The 17,266-nt window shown below is 42.8% G+C and overlaps 1 protein-coding gene across 3 annotated transcripts in view; it reads right to left on the bottom strand.

Annotated features, from left to right (window-relative positions):
• KCNT2 (potassium sodium-activated channel subfamily T member 2) overlaps window positions 1-17,266 on the bottom strand; it is a 1,642,055-nt gene that overhangs the window by 282,886 nt on the left and 1,341,903 nt on the right. For all 3 annotated transcript variants that reach the window (XM_073642937.1, XM_073642939.1, XM_073642938.1), the window contains exons 20-21: window positions 11,011-11,082; window positions 7,772-7,906 (exon numbers count right to left, since the gene is read on the bottom strand). In XM_073642937.1, the coding sequence (XP_073499038.1) occupies window positions 7,772-7,906; window positions 11,011-11,082 (207 nt within the window). The remainder of the gene's footprint in view (window positions 1-7,771; window positions 7,907-11,010; window positions 11,083-17,266) is intronic.

Raw genomic sequence — 17,266 nt, 5'->3', positions numbered from 1 at the left:
AAGGTTTAATGAAGAAGATAAATAAGGGTAATTGCAAATCTCAATGTTGATTTATGTGGTTAATTTGGTATATATCTCTGTCTACATGAAACATCGTGCTGCATTTGCTTTACAGTACTTACTCATGAGTAAGTTAAGAAAACCAACCAGAACCCTTCTCAGACTTTTTTACAACATCACAAATTCTATCCTGAAATAAGAAAAAGTTGAGACCACCCTAAAATAATAAACTAATGCTATCAGACGATAAGTAGTTTCTCAGCTAATCTCACCCCTCTAACTAATCAGGTCAATTCTAATATATAGATGTTAGTCACACCAAGTACTTCTCACACAAAGACACATTTTAATAAAGTTTACACATTTTACATTATTTGTTTAGTTAATACCCCTATAATTGCTTATGTTATGATACATGGTCAAGAAATGTATAAGATAATGCCTTAAATGTCCCAAGACACTAGACCTGCTGATGTAGGTGGCATTATCCGACAGTCCAATCTGTATGGAGCCTCCTGACTGCTCCCTGACAGATGATGTTGTGGCGCCCCTGCAGGGTTCAGTCACCACAGAGGTACTGCATCTCACCCAGAGGTGTGGTACCCCACTCTCAGGTAAGGAGGGAGTACTACCCGGGACCCACCCACCGGCATACAACACTACACCATTCCAGACCAGTAGAAGGGGCAAGATGCACAAATCCACTGCTAAGCCCTGTCCCTGGTTGGAAGGTAGTGGGAACCAGGAGAGGGGGAACCATGTAGTGGGTGTGAGTGGAGGAGGTAGATCAGGGGAGCACCATCAGAAAGAGTATAAGAAGGTAGGGAGCCATCTAGAAGGAGTTCAGTTCAGTCAGAGCCAGTCCTGCTCAGGAGAGCAGTGTAGGAGGTCAGTCTCCTGGCTCCAGTGCTTGGAGCAGAAGTTGAGAGAAGAGGGTGAGGAGTCGGGCCTAGCCTGAGAGGCCCAGGAGAGAGAGTGAGAGAGAAAGGGAGCAGAGGGAAGGCTCCAGAGACAGAGGGGATCCCAGGGGCACGGTGAGTGCAAGAAGCCACCCGTGCGCTGAATCTACATGGACGTGGAGGGATCAGGCCGCAGAGGGGACTGGCCCCTAAACTAGTGGAGAAGAATCAGGCTCAGGTATATAACCAGAGGCTACTCTACTTTCAAGGTGCTGCTGTCCACTACTACAATTATATCGCCGAAAAGGTGACCGCATAGAGTCCAGGCGACTGCAGGTCGCCCGACAAGATCCGAGGCTACTGGCTTGGGACACTGATTGTCAGGCGCAGGACAGGAGGGTGAGAGCAAGCGCAGGAAGACGACCGAGGAAGGAACATAGAACGGTCCCGTTTAAGTACTCCTGAAATACCTGAGAGCTGCTGAACCCCTTCCTTGGTGAACGCAGGACGACGTGGGTGGTTATAAGCTGGCAGATGTATCCTGGAGCAGCGCGATAACTGTGAGTAAACCTTAAAGACTGCACCCCACTGTGTCCTGGAATTATGGCTGTGCCATCACTAGCCCTGCACTACACAGCACCAACAACATCTACCTCACAAGATCACTATATCCTGCCCTGGAGCTAAGTTCTGCCTGTGGAGAGCTGAACCAACTCTGCTGCGTCACCATCAGCTCCAGAGGATCTGCACCGCAGCAGCAGCCCATATAGCCACATACCACAGGTGGCGTCATGAACATTATCTCTAAAAACTTTATTCCCCTTTTACTTTTCCCCTTTTATTGACTGCCCTGGGTCACGGACCGGGTCACTGCCACCATGACATCCCCCAGCACTGACCGGCCCAGCTACCGAGTACCCCACGGCTCAGGGGACGCATCAATGTCAGGGGACAGAAGAATCTAGACTGTTGGATTTCCAGCAGCCAAGCCTTTTGTTCTCCAGGAGATAAGCTACTGCTAACTCATAAAGAAAGCAGGAACCAAGAGTTCTTAGTATCGGCAAGTCAAAATATCATTCCAACGACAGCTATGTAATGTGAATGGGGGTCTAGAAAGGCAATATCACAGGACAGCCCTAGGGATCTTGTCAATCTGAAAGCAATGGTTTACTGGATGGAGACAAAGGGAGGCCACTTTCATTGTTAACATGACAGTTATCATTGATTGTAGTGCTTAAAGAGTAAATTAACTAACATTGAAGATTTGTGCAATATCCGTTGCTGATGTCTTCCTGCTGGTGATCAAGAGCTACACAGAAGGTGCTCATGCGATCACTATGATGCCAACATAAATGAGGGCAGTAAGTGATGCTGATGGCATACATGTACAGTACGTATATAAATGATAAATGGTTAGAAACACTTTAATACAGATTTGCAGTAGGGCAGTTGTGAATGAAAATTATATCCAGTAGTTGTCATAGTCAACACATGTGTGTTACTATCAAGCATATTCCAATAGTCCGAACGCCTGATTTCAACAGATGTACTGTAAAGGGTTTGAAGATACAGACACTTTTAATTTCCCTTTTTTTTCGTGTAATTATGACACAGTTTTTCCACTCAAACCCAAATCTGCATTACTATATAAAGGGACTGTGTAACCATAAAATTATGCATTGTTGAAAGCAATTTTTATTATTAATTTTCCTTTTTTAACCCCTTTACAGCCTGGGCCATATTTGTACGCAACAGGCTGTAACCCCCGGTTCAGTGAGGGCTCGGGCGCTGAGCCCGCACTGAACCGGGCACATGTCAGCTGATTCTTACAGCTGACTTGTGCCCGCAACAGCCGTGGGTGGAATCGCGATCCACCGCCGGCTGTTAACATGTTAAATGCCGCTGTCAATCACTGACAGCAGCATTTAACATCGCTGCACCCGAAGCGCGTCACTTACGGCGTCAATCGGTGACCCCGTCACGTGATTGCGGGTCACCGATGCGCGGGCATGACAACCCTGGGTCTGCAGCAGACTCCAGCGATTGCCATGAGCTGATCTCTATTAGTGCCACCAAGTGGTCGGCGCTCATAGCACAGGACCATTTCTGCTACACAGAGGTGAACTGCTGATCACCTCTATGTAGCAGAGGTGAGATCAGACAAGCGCTGCTTCTAGTCTCTTATGGAGACTATAGAAGCAAGCAAAAAGTGAAAAAAAAATGTTTTTAAGCATATATAAAAAAAAAAAAATAAATAAAAGTTTAAATTACCCCCTTTCACCCCATTCAAAATAAAATAATAAAAAAAAAACACACACACATATTTGGTATCGCCACGTTCAGAATCGCCCGATCTATCAATATAAAAAAATAATTAATCCGATCGTTAAACGGCGTAACGAGAAAAAAAATTCTAAAAGCAGGGATTACGTTTTTTGGTCGCCGCAACATTGCAATAAAATGCAATAACGGGCGATCAAAACATTGGATCTACCCCAAAATAATATCAATAAAAACTTCAGCTGGCGCGCGCAAAAACGAAGCCATCACCCGGCCCCAGATCCCGAAAAATTTAGACCCTATGGGTCTTGGAACATGGCCCCATTTTTTAATTATTTTTTTTAGCAAACTTTGGAATTTTTTTTCACCACTTAAATAAAAAATAACCTATACATGTTTGATGTCTACGAACTCGTAATGACCTGGAGAATAATAATGGCAGGTCAGTTTTAGCATTCAGTGAACGTAGTAAGAAAATAAAAAAAAAAACATCTGTGGTATTGCACTTTTTTTTGCAATTTCACCGCACTTGGAATTTGTTTCCCATTTTCCCATAGACGATATGGTAAAACTAGTAATGGCGTTGAAAAGTACAACTCATCCTGCAAAAAATAAGCCCTAACACGGCCATATTGACAAAAAAATAAAAACGCTATGGCTCTGAGAACAAGGGAAGCAAAAAACAAAATACAAAAACGGAAAATCCCAGGGTTGCGAAGGGGTTAAAAATTATAATGCCTTGTTAATTTTCAGTATAGCAATCTATGTCACAAAAACAACCTGAGATTTTGTAATTTTCACACTTGCCACTAAGCCTAATATTAGGCTCTTACATCCTGTTCTGTACCACATTTCATTAGGTAGCTCATTATTATTACAAGAAAGATTACAATGACTGATGATTATACCTCTACATACAATATATAGTAGGGGATCAATCATTCTCAATAGGTAATGGTCACAGCACACCTCCTACCATTCTTTGCTTAGTGACCGTCACCCAGATCAGAGCATGCCTAGAAACCTTTCCTGATTATTGATGGATATGAACAATGTAGCGGCTATAAGGCATGTCTTTAAATGCTGTTCACAGAAATTAAAAAGGCTGTCCACTACTTTAACACAGATGGCCTATTCTTAGGACAGGTCATCAGTGTCTGATCTTTGGGGGTGCAACACCTGTCACCCCCGCCGATCCGCTGTTCTTGATGTCGGCGGCTGACAGAACTGATCAATAGCAGAGCTCCACAGTACAGCTCCACCTACTGTGTAGTGGCTGTGGCTGGGTACTGCACATCCACCCCCTATTGATTTGAATGGGTGGCAGATGTGCAGTACCCGGAGCTTCTTTCTGCAGCTCCATAACTGGTCAGTTCTGGCCACCACCAAACACCGAGAACAGCTGATCGGTGGGGGTGTCGGACCCCAACGATCAGACATTGATGAAGTATCCTAAGGATAGGCCATTAATGTTAAAGTAGTGGACAACCTCTTTAAGGCAAGATGTCTGTCCCCATAATCATATACATAAAATAAAATCTAAAAAATCTATATAAAACAAAAAAAGATTGGAAAACAAGAATATATTTCACTTTTTGTTTTTTTAGTTATTATGTAAGAAGAAATTAGAAGATATATTCCCTTTATTATGTATGCATAAATAAAGGCATGCACACTAGGTGTAGCTTTTCACAATGGGGATCTTTTTTTTAAAGAATTAGCTTGGGTAAAATTTACAATTATATTCACACTGATGTTCAGATGGCCACGTTTATTAAAGAAAAACTGTCCTTGTTGCATTGACTGCGCTGTTTCTGGGATCAAATCTTAACACAAGTAAGTATGACCGTTACATTCCACAGGTTCTCTGTGTAGGTATTACATTTGGCCCAGTTCTGATAATTGCAGCTTATTGCCTAGTGGACCAGCCATTGCACTGAAGCTGCCTGTTCTCTGGGGTGCATAGTGAGCTCCTGATCCAGGACAGCTTCAATGCCACAGCACTTACAACGCTGCAGAGGTAATGCTGCTTCATATTGCTGCATTAAGACAACACAATTTGGGCGAGAGGCATGATAATGATGCTGGTCTGACCTGTCAATCAAACAGAAGTCTCTCCCCAACAATCAGGATATCAGCTCGCTGGGGAAAAGTCTGTCCTAAAACATGACATGCTGTTTTTAACTTTATAACTTATTAAGCCCTGTTTTTTTTTCAAATGTGTGCATAACATAGTCCTAGGCAGACAAATCTACACGAAAACATTATCACTGGTGTCAGAATATACAGTATATCAATGTGCGGATACAATGCAACTTTTGTTTTTCTAAAAATCCAAATCAGACTTTATGTTTTGAAGTCACACCCTTTCTACACTTTTAGTGCCATATGGAAAAGCCCCTCCATCTTTTCATAAGAGGAAAACACTATTTCTCATTGCAAATAATCCTTTCTTGTTTTGAGACAGAGATTAAAGACAGGATTAAGCACTAGAAGGAACTAAATGTCATATAGATGTAAGAGTTTTTTCAACAGAGAAAAAAAAAATAGAAAATCAGGAAAAAAATTATTAGGAAAATTTGTTATATGACTCTAAGGATATGTTCACACTGAGTTTTTTAGGAGAATTTTGAGCAGAAACTAAGCGGAAACTATCCAAATCCTCCTCAAAAAATAAAAACTCTCCAAAAACTTGGAGTTTTACTTAGTTTCCACTTTAAAAACTTAGAAAAAAAAGACTTGATGTTTTTGAAACAATCATTTATCTTTATTATTTGGGTCTTTTTCCAGGTATAAAAAACATGAATTTAATCATTATACTTGTCTACGCTGGTGACTAGTTCAATACAACAGACATTGTATTGGGAATCACAGTTGTCAGCCTGACGTTTAAAGGGAATTTGTCAGCAGGTTTTTGTTATGCAATATGAAGACAGCAAGAGGTAGGGGTTAAAAGACAGATTTCAGCAATGCCTCCCCTATCAAGCTCCTTTGTTTTGTTTGGTTACAATGATTGTTTTTGCACCAGGAGCTTATCAATGCCATGACTAGAAGGTCCTGTGAGCCCAATCCAACATGACCCCACCTGTGATAAGCAGCTCACTGTCTATGTACTTTGTACACAGAGAGCCTAGTGTGGGTGGGGTTAACTTTCTCAGCTCTGCTTCATTCTAAATCAAAGGCCACGGCCCCACTATCAGTATTTGGTCAGTATTCAGTCAGTATTTTTTCTCAGGAGTAGCAGCCAAAACCAGGTAAGGAACAATCAGAGAAAAGGTATAATAGAAACAAGTCACCAATTCTGTATTTATTATCACCAACTCCTGGTTATGGCGCCCACTCCTGAGAAAAAATACTGACTGAATACTAATCAAATCCTGTTAGTGGGGCCTAAGAGAGAGAAACTGGAGAGGAGACAAAGAGTAAATAGGGTCTTATCTGGGTAACAGTGTTGGAAGATATGCACAATTGAGCTCCCCTGGTTGGGTTGTGTGAACGCAACCACTAATAAGGCTCAAGGTTGCAGATCCACAAGGAGATAAAAGCATAAAAACTGGAAAAACAAATGGGTTTTTCTGCGCTGACATAGAAGAAAGGATGACAGATACCAATCCATTTGCAGGTGGTTTTATTCATCAACGTTTTTCAATGCGTTAACGAATAAAACCACCTGCAACTGAATAGGAATTTCATCCTTTCTTCTATGGCAGCGCAGAATAACAAATTTGTTTTTCCAGTTTTTATCATTCTAAGGGCTCGCTCACACTTGCAAATAAATTGGACGAGTGCAATCAGATAAAAAATTGTATTGCACTTGTCCCAATGTTAAACTATGGGGCAGCTCACATCTGCGATTGTTTTCGCATGCCAAGTCAGCATGAGAAAATAATTGCAGCATGCTGCGAATGGCTACGAGAAATGAATCGCACCCACCCATACAAGCCTATGTGTGTGTGTGAAACATTGCACTGCACTTGGATGTCACCAGAGTGCAGTGTGATTCACGCTGACGCCGGAAACAGAGTAGATGGAGAAATTACTTTCTCTGTCTCCTCCGCATCTGTGCTGAGATTCTCGTATGAGAAAGGATCGCAGCACAGAGCACTGACACTCGGATCACGCTCACAGCAGGGTTTGAGCCGAGTATCATTAGGATATTGCATCCGATGTTTTTGCATTGGATGCTATATGCTAGTGTGACTCCAGCCTATATGTAAAAGCTCTGATTGTGTGAGAACGGCTGCACCCAGTAATATACAGGTTTTCATTCGCTGTAAGCCATAATCATCATCATTAATAGAAATAAACACTTGAAATAGATCACTCTGTATGTAACGACTCTATATAATATGAGTTTCACTTTTTGTATTGAAGAACTGAAATAAATTAGCTTTTTGATGATATTCTAATTTAGCGAGATGCAATAGTATTGTTGGATTCAGTTTCTCTTTGCCTACATTATCCTGCTCTCACGAGGTAGCAAAAACCTGTGGACAGATTCCCTTTAATGTCTATTTATTTTAAACAGTTGTACATTCATAATATTTGACCACACTGTATTTGATCTTTAAGTGACAAGAATTTACACCTACCTGAAAAGTGTCTGCACATTGACTATTGTCTTTGCATCTGCCATATAATCCTCCTCGGCACTCATCGTGCTTTCCTTGTCCACAACCACCATATTTGCTGCAAATGTTACTCCACACTTCAGCAAGTCATCTAGGCTTTTGAAAACACAAAAATTACTTAATAGTTCTATATGAAACACATAAACTAAACTAATAGAACATAAAGCATTCAAAGATGAAATATAGGTTAGTTCATCGCAATTGAACTGTGTTCAACAAATTGATATTTGCCCAATGAAAAGTTTAACTAAACTTTCATTTTTTGTTTTTCTTTTTTTTTTTAACAATTTTATCCATCAAAGAAAGTTATGAAATTTTGCAAATCTCATTGCTAATGGATATGTCTTCATGTAAAAAATTGCATATAAGTGAGTTCCAAAACCCTACTTTTCCCAAGTTGATTTGCTTGCCATCAGCTGCATTGATATCAGAGCGTGTTCATTTGAAGTACAGATGATGACAGTGAAAGGGTCAGCACTAGTGATGAGCGAGCATGCTCGGGTTTTTTCCAAGTATCTTCAGAGTGCTCGGGTGTTATGTTTGAGTCACTCCGTGTGCATGATTTGCGACTGTTTGACAGCTTTAATACATGTGAGGAATGACTGTTTCTTAGGTATTCCTCACAAGTATTAAAGGCGTCAAACAGTCGCAAATCATGCACATGGAGTGACTCAAACATGACACTCGAGCACGCTGAAGATACTCGGGGAGCACCCAAGCATTCTCGTCAAAAGGGTAAACAGTACATACTCGCTGAACACTATTAAGCACCTGACTCATCCACTTAGAGTTGTGATTATGAAATCCATTTCCTGCAGCAGGCTTTTCACCAGAGTTAGTGGGACAAAGGTATAGAACTGACCCTTTCACTGCCATCATCTGTACTCCAAATGAGTACACTCTAATATCAACACAACTAAATGCAGGAACTTAGACTGGGGAAAAGCACAGATTTGGTTGTCACTTGCATACAAATTTTACAAGAATGAAGACACCAAAACCACTTCTAGCCAGACTTTTCTGAACAGTAGATAGGTGTAGTGCATGAAGACTGCATCTATGGTGCTCAGCATTGCTCATTTTTTGGTTCCATTTCAAAAGAGCTTTGAAACCCCAGTCCACTTTGAAATCTTTGCGAGACCTTGCTGATACGATATAACAACCTTAATTCTTGTTGCTGTTCTCAGTCTTGACATGGTGCATGATCTGTGACATGAAAGAAAAGCGAAGTCCGGCATCCTGTAACATAATGGCTGACACAAATACTACAAAATCCAGGATTCACGATCACTCAGATTCCTACTGTTTATAATGTTCACAAACACATGGGCCATGCACACAGTGAACAAGTCTGTAGGACAGTGTTCACACCACCAAAAGACTGAAACACACAAGGACACAGTAAAACAAACGTATAAAAATACTCTGTTGTAAAAAAGTAACAGTAAACAGCAAGTGCTAGTAAAAAGGTGATAAAAAACAGGGTGTTTGGTTGACACGTTATTTTGCAAAAAATGTATACTAAGGCGCTCTACCAACGTCAAGGTAACCCAGATCAGAGCAGTCCCTATCTGATGTATTTAAAAACTGATCATGTGTATGGTACCTATATAAGAAGATCTAACAGGTAATGTTAATGTGGACATGCTGCAGAGGACGGCATTTTATGTGCATGGCCCACAAGGGAGGGTACACTGTCCTACAGACTTGTTCACTGTGTGCATGGCCCACGTGTTTGTATTCAATTCAATTTGTTTCTTGCTTTTGCAAGATTAGGGAGGACTCCACCCCTCACTTGTGGGCCATGCAAATAAAATGCCATCCTCTGCAGCATGTCCACATGGACATTACCTGTTAGATCTTCTCATATAGGTACCATACACATGATCAGTTTTTAAATACATCAGATAGGGACTGCTCTGATCTGGGTTACCTTGACGTTGGTAGAGCGGCTTAGTATACATTTTTGCAAAAAACGTGTCAACTAAATACCCTGTTTGCTATCACCTTTTTACTAGCACTTGCTGCTTACTGTTACTTTTTTACAACAGAGTATTTTTATACGTTTGTTTTACTGTGTCCTTGTGTGTTTCTGTTTATAATGTTCATAGCATCTTTCTGTCATAAAAAAAGCAAGTGAGCCCTCCCTCAGTTAGTCCGTCGACACCTCTGTAACACAATTCTAACTGGATGTAGCTTTGAGGGTATTTCCATACGATCAGGAACCAGCAGCACTTTGGACGCAGCATATTTTAGCTGCGTCTAAAGCACTGCGCTCTGATGCCATACTTGTTTTGTCAGTACATGCGGATCCATTGTGTGTAATGACATTTCAATTGGTCAAAATCTGCAGCAGAGACTTGAGTCTCCGCTTCAGAAATTGACATGCTGTATCTCGTAAACACACACCGTGGGTGAGATAAACAGCATCAAAAAGAAGCACAGTGGGCATGGAATCTCTATAAATCCCATCCACTCTGCTTGTACTATAGAACGCAGCATTTTGGATGCAGCGCAGGTGAGCTGCGTCCAAAATACTGCTATTCCTCCTCCTACATAGCCTAATAGCTTGAAACAGTGTTTAAAGAAGCACTCCTCTCATCAAAGTTTTTATCCTATTAATATACTGTAGTCATCATATTATATAGCACAGTCTACTTACAATTGCTCATTTTTTCTTTCTACCAATTTAATTCTTCTCTGTCCCATTAGGTTTGTGACATCACGTGATTAAAAACTGACTAGCTGAATCCTTCTAATCTCTATGTAGAAACAGTCAATTTTCCCTGCATGAGTCACAAGTCGCTGCAAAAGTCTCTGGAGGTGGGAGGAGGGAGCAGCTGGGTCAGGAGTTGAAGAGGGGAATGATAAATGCAGGGACAAGAGACTTCCTGTTTCTACATAGAGCAGAAAAAAGAGAAGAATTATCTGGGTAGAAAGGCAAAATGAGAAATTGCAAGTACTCAGTGCTATGTAATATCATGACTACAATATATTAAGAGGATAAAAACTTTGATTTGAGTGCTTCTTTAATTGAAACTAAGTTAGTAACATATTATTAATGTACATCTTCTACAATATAGATGAAAAAACTATTTTGCGCAATTTGTATGAGTAACAAAAATCATACAGACCTTTGCAAGTTATACAGACACACAACACAGCAGCACAGAATAAAATGGAAATAAGAGTTTGCCTACTTGTCTATGCAGCCAACCATGTAGTAGACCATCGGAAACCAACAGATTGCATCCAGAAAATGCATATCTGGCCTAACATTGGAATTAGAAGAATACATGATAAACATACTATTTAATATTAATACACTCATTTAAAATAACTGCTGTACAGTATTCATACATCTTGAAAAATATTGACATACATTATTAAAATAAGTAAATAACCCAAAGTACATTATCCAGAACATAACACAATAGGAGACTTATCAAGTGCTGATAAAGAAATGATCTGTTCATGATTTATGGCAGTTACACTGTATTTTAATGTGAATTAATGTGTCATTTCCAGAAGACAGCGAAAAAAAATATGATTAATGTGAAGCATTTGACTTGTGTAATGAGCATCAGATCCTGTGTAAAAGTGGAATGTACTCACCACCTTTCGATTTATTAAAGCTCATGCATGACATAATACTGCACATGAATTTCAGCAACCAGCAGATGTCACAACACATGAGTATAGAACTGGTTCTATATCTCTAAATAGCACAGCTGACAGTAATATTACTGCTACAAATTTAAAAATCACATTGTAAGGTGGCCAACCCTTAAGACTATATGTATGGTAGTCCAGTTGAGTATGTAGACCTGTGATTTCAAAAGACATATTAAAAAAAAGAAGAATGTGCAGTGTGGGAAATGTCAGGAAAGATTTTTATTATTATCATTACTTTTTTTTGCGAATCATGAATACAATCTCAAAATGTCTGCTTTTGCGTGGAACATCAAATTTCAGGAAATTTGACTAAAACTCAATTCTCTGTGGATTGCTCTGCTCACTTTTAATTTATGTAATCTTTTATACCCTGTAGATTCTTGGCCCATGAGGTCAGGATTAGAAATGAGCCAACTTGAACTTCGAACTGAACTTTGGAGTAAAGTTCGGGTCAGGTGCCAGAGCTCGAAATTCCACAGGTCCTCTCATCCCTAGTCAGGATCCTTCACCTCTCTGTACCCATCTGTCACTGTTAGTTTTTTCACTGTAATTTACGTATTGTAGGGTTTTACTCACTCAGCTGCTTTTGAGATAGGCACAGGAAGCGCTTTCTTTACAATGTCCAAGGCAGGTTTATTTTAACTTCATAAACTGCACTTTAGAACTAAGCAAAACACAGCTTTGTCCGGCACAGAGTAACAAAACAGAAAATAAACAGTCCATATAGTACTGCGGGTTCACCCGCTCATGGTCAGTGTCCTTTAGCACAAACCTCCAGCCACAGACACTGAATGAAACAACACTCGGTCCCCATTTCAATTACAAAACCATGCCCCGGGGTGGGGATACGTGAACAGCCATTCCCTCCCATCTCTTATGACTGCTCGTAAAAAATGGCCCTGATATGCCCTATTAACCCTCTCAGCACTACGTGTGATGGAGCATGCTTTCCCGGTTTTACATCACCGAAGCTACCAACCTCGATGATACATATCTCCCCTCAAGGACCTGTCTGGCGGCCATCTTACATACCCCCTCTGCCCAAATCAGGGGGGCTTGGCACCTTCTGCTAACAAACAGTGGACTCTCGACAATACGTCAGCATTGCTATGCAGTTTCCTGGGCCTATGCTTTACATGGAAGCTAAAATCCTGAAAAGCTAGGAACCACCTGGTCACTCGGGTATTGTTCCCCTTCTTCTCGCTCATCCACCTTAGTGGGGCATGGCCTGACACCAGCCTGAACTTTCTGCCTAAGAGGGAGTATCTTAAAGTGTCCAACACCCACTTGATGGCCAAACATTCCTTCTCCACTGTGCAGTAATCCTTCTCACAAGATGTCAGCTTCTGGCTCAAATATATTATGGGTGCTTTTCCCTGTTCATCTCTTGTGATAGGACAGCACCCAGCCTGGTATCTGATGCATCAGTTTGGACCGCAAACACTTTAGAGAAATCTGGTGCCACCAACACTGGCTTTTTACACAAGGCTTGCTTTAGTTCCTGGAAGGCCGTCTCAGCTTCTGGAGACCACTTAGCCGTAGCTGATTTTGTCCCTTTAATAAGATCTGACAAAGGGGTAGCTATCATGGCGAAGTTGGGGATGAACCTGCTTTAGTAGCTCACGATGCGCAAGAACGCTCTGACCTGCTGTTTTGAGAGAGGTTGTGGCCAACCCTGGATCGCTTCAACTTTATTTATTTGGGGCTTTATCTCGACTCTGCCTACGACATAGCCCAAATATTTGGCTTCCTCCATGCTCATGGCACATTTCTTCGGGTTGATGGAAAACCCTGTCTTCAGTAGAGCATCGAATATAGCCTGAACTTTGCTCAGATGACTTCCTCAATCCTGGCTGTAGATCACAATATCATCCAGGTAGACCGCTGCATACCTCTTGTGGGGAGTTAGGATCCGGTCTATGGCTCTCTGAAAGTTAGCTGGAGCTCCTTGCAACCCAAATGGCATCTTTGTGTACTGGAAACACCCATCTGGTGATGAAAAGGCCATCATCTCCTTGGCATCTTGAGACATAGGAATTTGCCAATACCATTTTGTGAGGTCAAAGGTGGTAATGTACCTGGCCGGCAGTAGCCTTTCAATTAGTTCATCTACCCTGGGCATTGGGTACGAATCAAACTTAGAGCCCTCATTCAGTTTCCTATAATCATTGAAAAACCCATCTCCATCTGGTTTCAGCTCTAAGACTATGGGACTGGACCAGCCACTCTTGGACTCTTCAATGACTTCCAGACTCAGCATGCGCTTCATCTCTTTTGAGATTACATCTTGGCGGGCTTCAGCAATCCGATATGGCTTCATGTTTGCTCAGACATGAGGCTCCGTGAGCACTTCATGCTCTATGATCTGAATTCACCCCGGTAGATTCAAGAACAGGTCCCTGTTCCACTGTAGCAACTCTTGACACAGTTGTTTTTGGGCACATGACAGCAACTCTGCCACCTTGACCTCTCCCACGTCGGCTTCAGACTTTGCCACCATACACGGAGATTCCACAGGCTTCCTATCTAGCTATGGCTTAATCAGGTTGAGGTGGTACACATAGTAGGGCTTCCTTCTCCCTGGTTGGTGGTCTTTATAGTTAACATCACCAACCTTTTCCACTACTTCATAGGGGCCCTGCCACTTAGCCAGGATTTTGCTCTCCACCATACCTGATCCCCAGGGTTGAAGTGTCTCACCCTCGCCGACCTATTGTATACCCTCGACTATGCCTCTTGTGTGCTTTGAGGAGGTGTTCTTTCAGAATGAGCATCACCTCTGCAATCCTTTCTTGCATCTGGGCCACATGTTCGATTATACTCCTATAGGCTGTATGCTCTGCCTCCCAGGTCTCCTTTGCTACGTCCAGAAGTCTGCGGGGGTGTCGTCCATACAACAGCTCAAGAGGGGAGAATCCAGTAGAGGTCTGTGGGACTTCTCTGATGGAGAATAGAAGGTACTGCTGTAGACAGTCCCAGTCCTGGCCGTCTTTCTCTATGACCTTCCTCAACATGGCCTTCAGGGTTTTTTTAAACCTCTCTACCAAGCCATGTGTCTGTGGGTGGCAGACTAAGGTCCTGAGTTGTGTGATTTGCAGGGTCTTGCACAATGTCCTCATCACCTTTGACATAAATGGAGTCCCTTGGTCTGTTAGTATCTCTTTAGGCAACCCTGTCCTGGAAAAGATATGGACCAACTCCCGGGCTATAAACTTGGAGGAGGAGTTTCATATGGCTTCTGGATACCATGTAGCATAGTCCAGTACCACCAGGATATACTGATGTTCTCTGGCGGACTTGACCAGGGGTCCTATTAAATCAATGGCGATGCAATCAAATGGGACCTCAAGGATAGGCAGTGGCACTAAAGGGCTATGGAAGTGAGCCACCAGGGAGGTAAGCTGACAGGTGGGACAGGACCTACAAAAATCCATGATCTCTCGGTGACACCCGGGCCAGTAGAACCTCTGGAGGATCCTTTTCTGTTTTTTTTCTACCCCCAGATGACCACCTAAGACATGTGCATGGGCCATAACTAACATCCTGCATCTGTATGGCACTAGTACCTGCTGTATTACCTCTCCTCTGAGCTTGGTGACCTGATATAGTAACTCCTGATTTACGGCATAGTACGGATATCGGGTGTCAGCCCCGGGCTCTTGAGCAACACCATTCAGAACAGTGACATTATCAAATGTCATTTTAGAGTTAAGTCTCTGAGCAGGGCGGTTCCAAAGTTTCCCCCAGACACCTCCAGCTCAGGGATGTTGGCGTCTGGGGATTCTGCCTCATACTCATCCCAAACAAGCACACAAAAAGTAAACACATCGGCTGCGGCCTGTGATGAGGTTTCTTTAGGAGTGACCTGGTAGTTGTCTGAACTAGTCGGCATCCTTCCTTTCTCCCACAAGTCCCAAAACAAGACAAAGTCCTGCCCTATTATAACAGGGTGCAACAGGTCCTTGACTCTGCCCAGCTCATGGGACTCGGCGCCACAGTTTGTGTCTATGACCACTCGGGCCACAGTGTAGTCCTTAGCGTCCCCATGGATACAATGGATGCCGACTTTTTTCCCTGGAATTGAGGAATTGTGTCCCTCACTAGGGTTACCAAACTCCCTGAGTCCAACAGACCAGCAATTTGCACTCCATTCACTGACTCGAGGCATGCTTGCTGACCCTCGCCTGGTTGAGAAACAGCAGGCAGGATATGCAAAATACGAGTAGTGCCGTCCTGTGCTGCAGTCCATTGGCTCGCTGGTCATGGGGCAACGAAGGGCTATGTGACCTGGGGTGTGACATCTCCAACAACTTACAACATTGGATGGGGCCTTCGACAGCAATTCGGAACCCTCCTGGGCTCTAGGACACACCTCAAATGTGGCTCTTGTGCCCCTCTTTTGGTTGTCTGCCCCTTTGGGAACCCTAGTATGAAGATGCTACAACCCCTTGCTTCGCCAAGGAACTCTCTACCCCCTGGTACCAATCCACCAACCCCACCAGGTCATCAGCATTACAGGAATCTCCCTGGGCAACCCAGGATTGTACCGACCTTGTAAGGGAGTGTATGAACCTGTGCATGATAACATTCTCCACCATCTGCGCTGGGGAGGAAGATTCAGATTGTAACTAGTGATGAGCGAGCACTAAATTGCTCGGGTACTCGTTGCTCGGGTCGAGCAAATTGGAATACTCGGGTGCTCATCCCGAGCAACAAGCCCAATGTATGTCTATGGGAAACTCGAGCATTTTTCAGGCGGCTCCCCCCGGCGGTCTGCAGAGGGCCTAAAAATTGCCCAAATCGATGGGAACAGTGCTCAAATGACATGAGAACAGCATGGAGAAGACTCATTGAAGCATTTCTGACTCCCAGGCCACTGCTGTCAACAACGTTGTCAGAGTATTACGCCACTTTTACGGACTCACAATAAAACATGCAAAAACAAATCCAAAATGGATTTTCCTGGGAAATATATTAAGGAACATCCTTTCCAGGGTAATGACTTGTATATAAGGCAAAATAAATAAGCAAAACAAAAAATACTCCTCCACAACTTGGGCTATGTTCACACATAGCGTTTTTGATGCATTTTTTCAATTTTGCATTGCTTTTGAAACGTGACAAATGCATTCAATGGGAAATGTAATTTTAACATTTTACAACCTTATCTTTCCATGTGGTGTGTGACCCATCATCAGACACATGCATACAGTGCTGAAAAGACAGGGGAACAGCATGGGGAAGACCTCTGGAAGCATTTCTGACTCCCAGGTCACTGCCTAAAAGTGTGCCCATCATAAGTGATCCTTGGCGCATGCGAAGATGCCTCCCGCCATGCATCTATCGTTGCAGACTTGCAACAATCACCGTCCACGTCCTTGTCCCAGTGCAGCGCTCAGTTATCCCTACCCCATTCCTTGGAATGCAAGCGAAAGTATGCAGCCAGCCACCCACCCACCCACAGGCTGCAATACTATACTGCCAATTTTTTTACACCTGCTTGCATTTGAAATGTGGCCTTTTAGGCTCATGGAGGTGGAAGCTTTTCATAACCCCACGCCGGCGGCGGCCGGGTGTCCATACTCGGTCTCCAGCCGCCACTGTTTCTCCCGGTGTCGTCTCCGCCTTCCACAAACACGTGTCCCACAACATTACCCGTGCCCTCCCCAGTGCACTTACTAGGAAGGACCACCTAACTACAAACACGTGTACAGGTGAATGTGGCCAGGGACGGTAAGGAGCCAGCCCACAGCTTTTTTTGCTGAGTTGTATTTCACCACA

The sequence above is a fragment of the Phyllobates terribilis genome, unplaced genomic scaffold (genome assembly GCF_046119375.1).
Source record: "Phyllobates terribilis strain yellow unplaced genomic scaffold, ASM4611937v1 Scaffold_8__6_contigs__length_399053987, whole genome shotgun sequence".
Taxonomy (NCBI): Eukaryota; Metazoa; Chordata; class Amphibia; order Anura; family Dendrobatidae; genus Phyllobates; species Phyllobates terribilis.
This window is presented reverse-complemented; position numbering and strand designations above follow the sequence as displayed.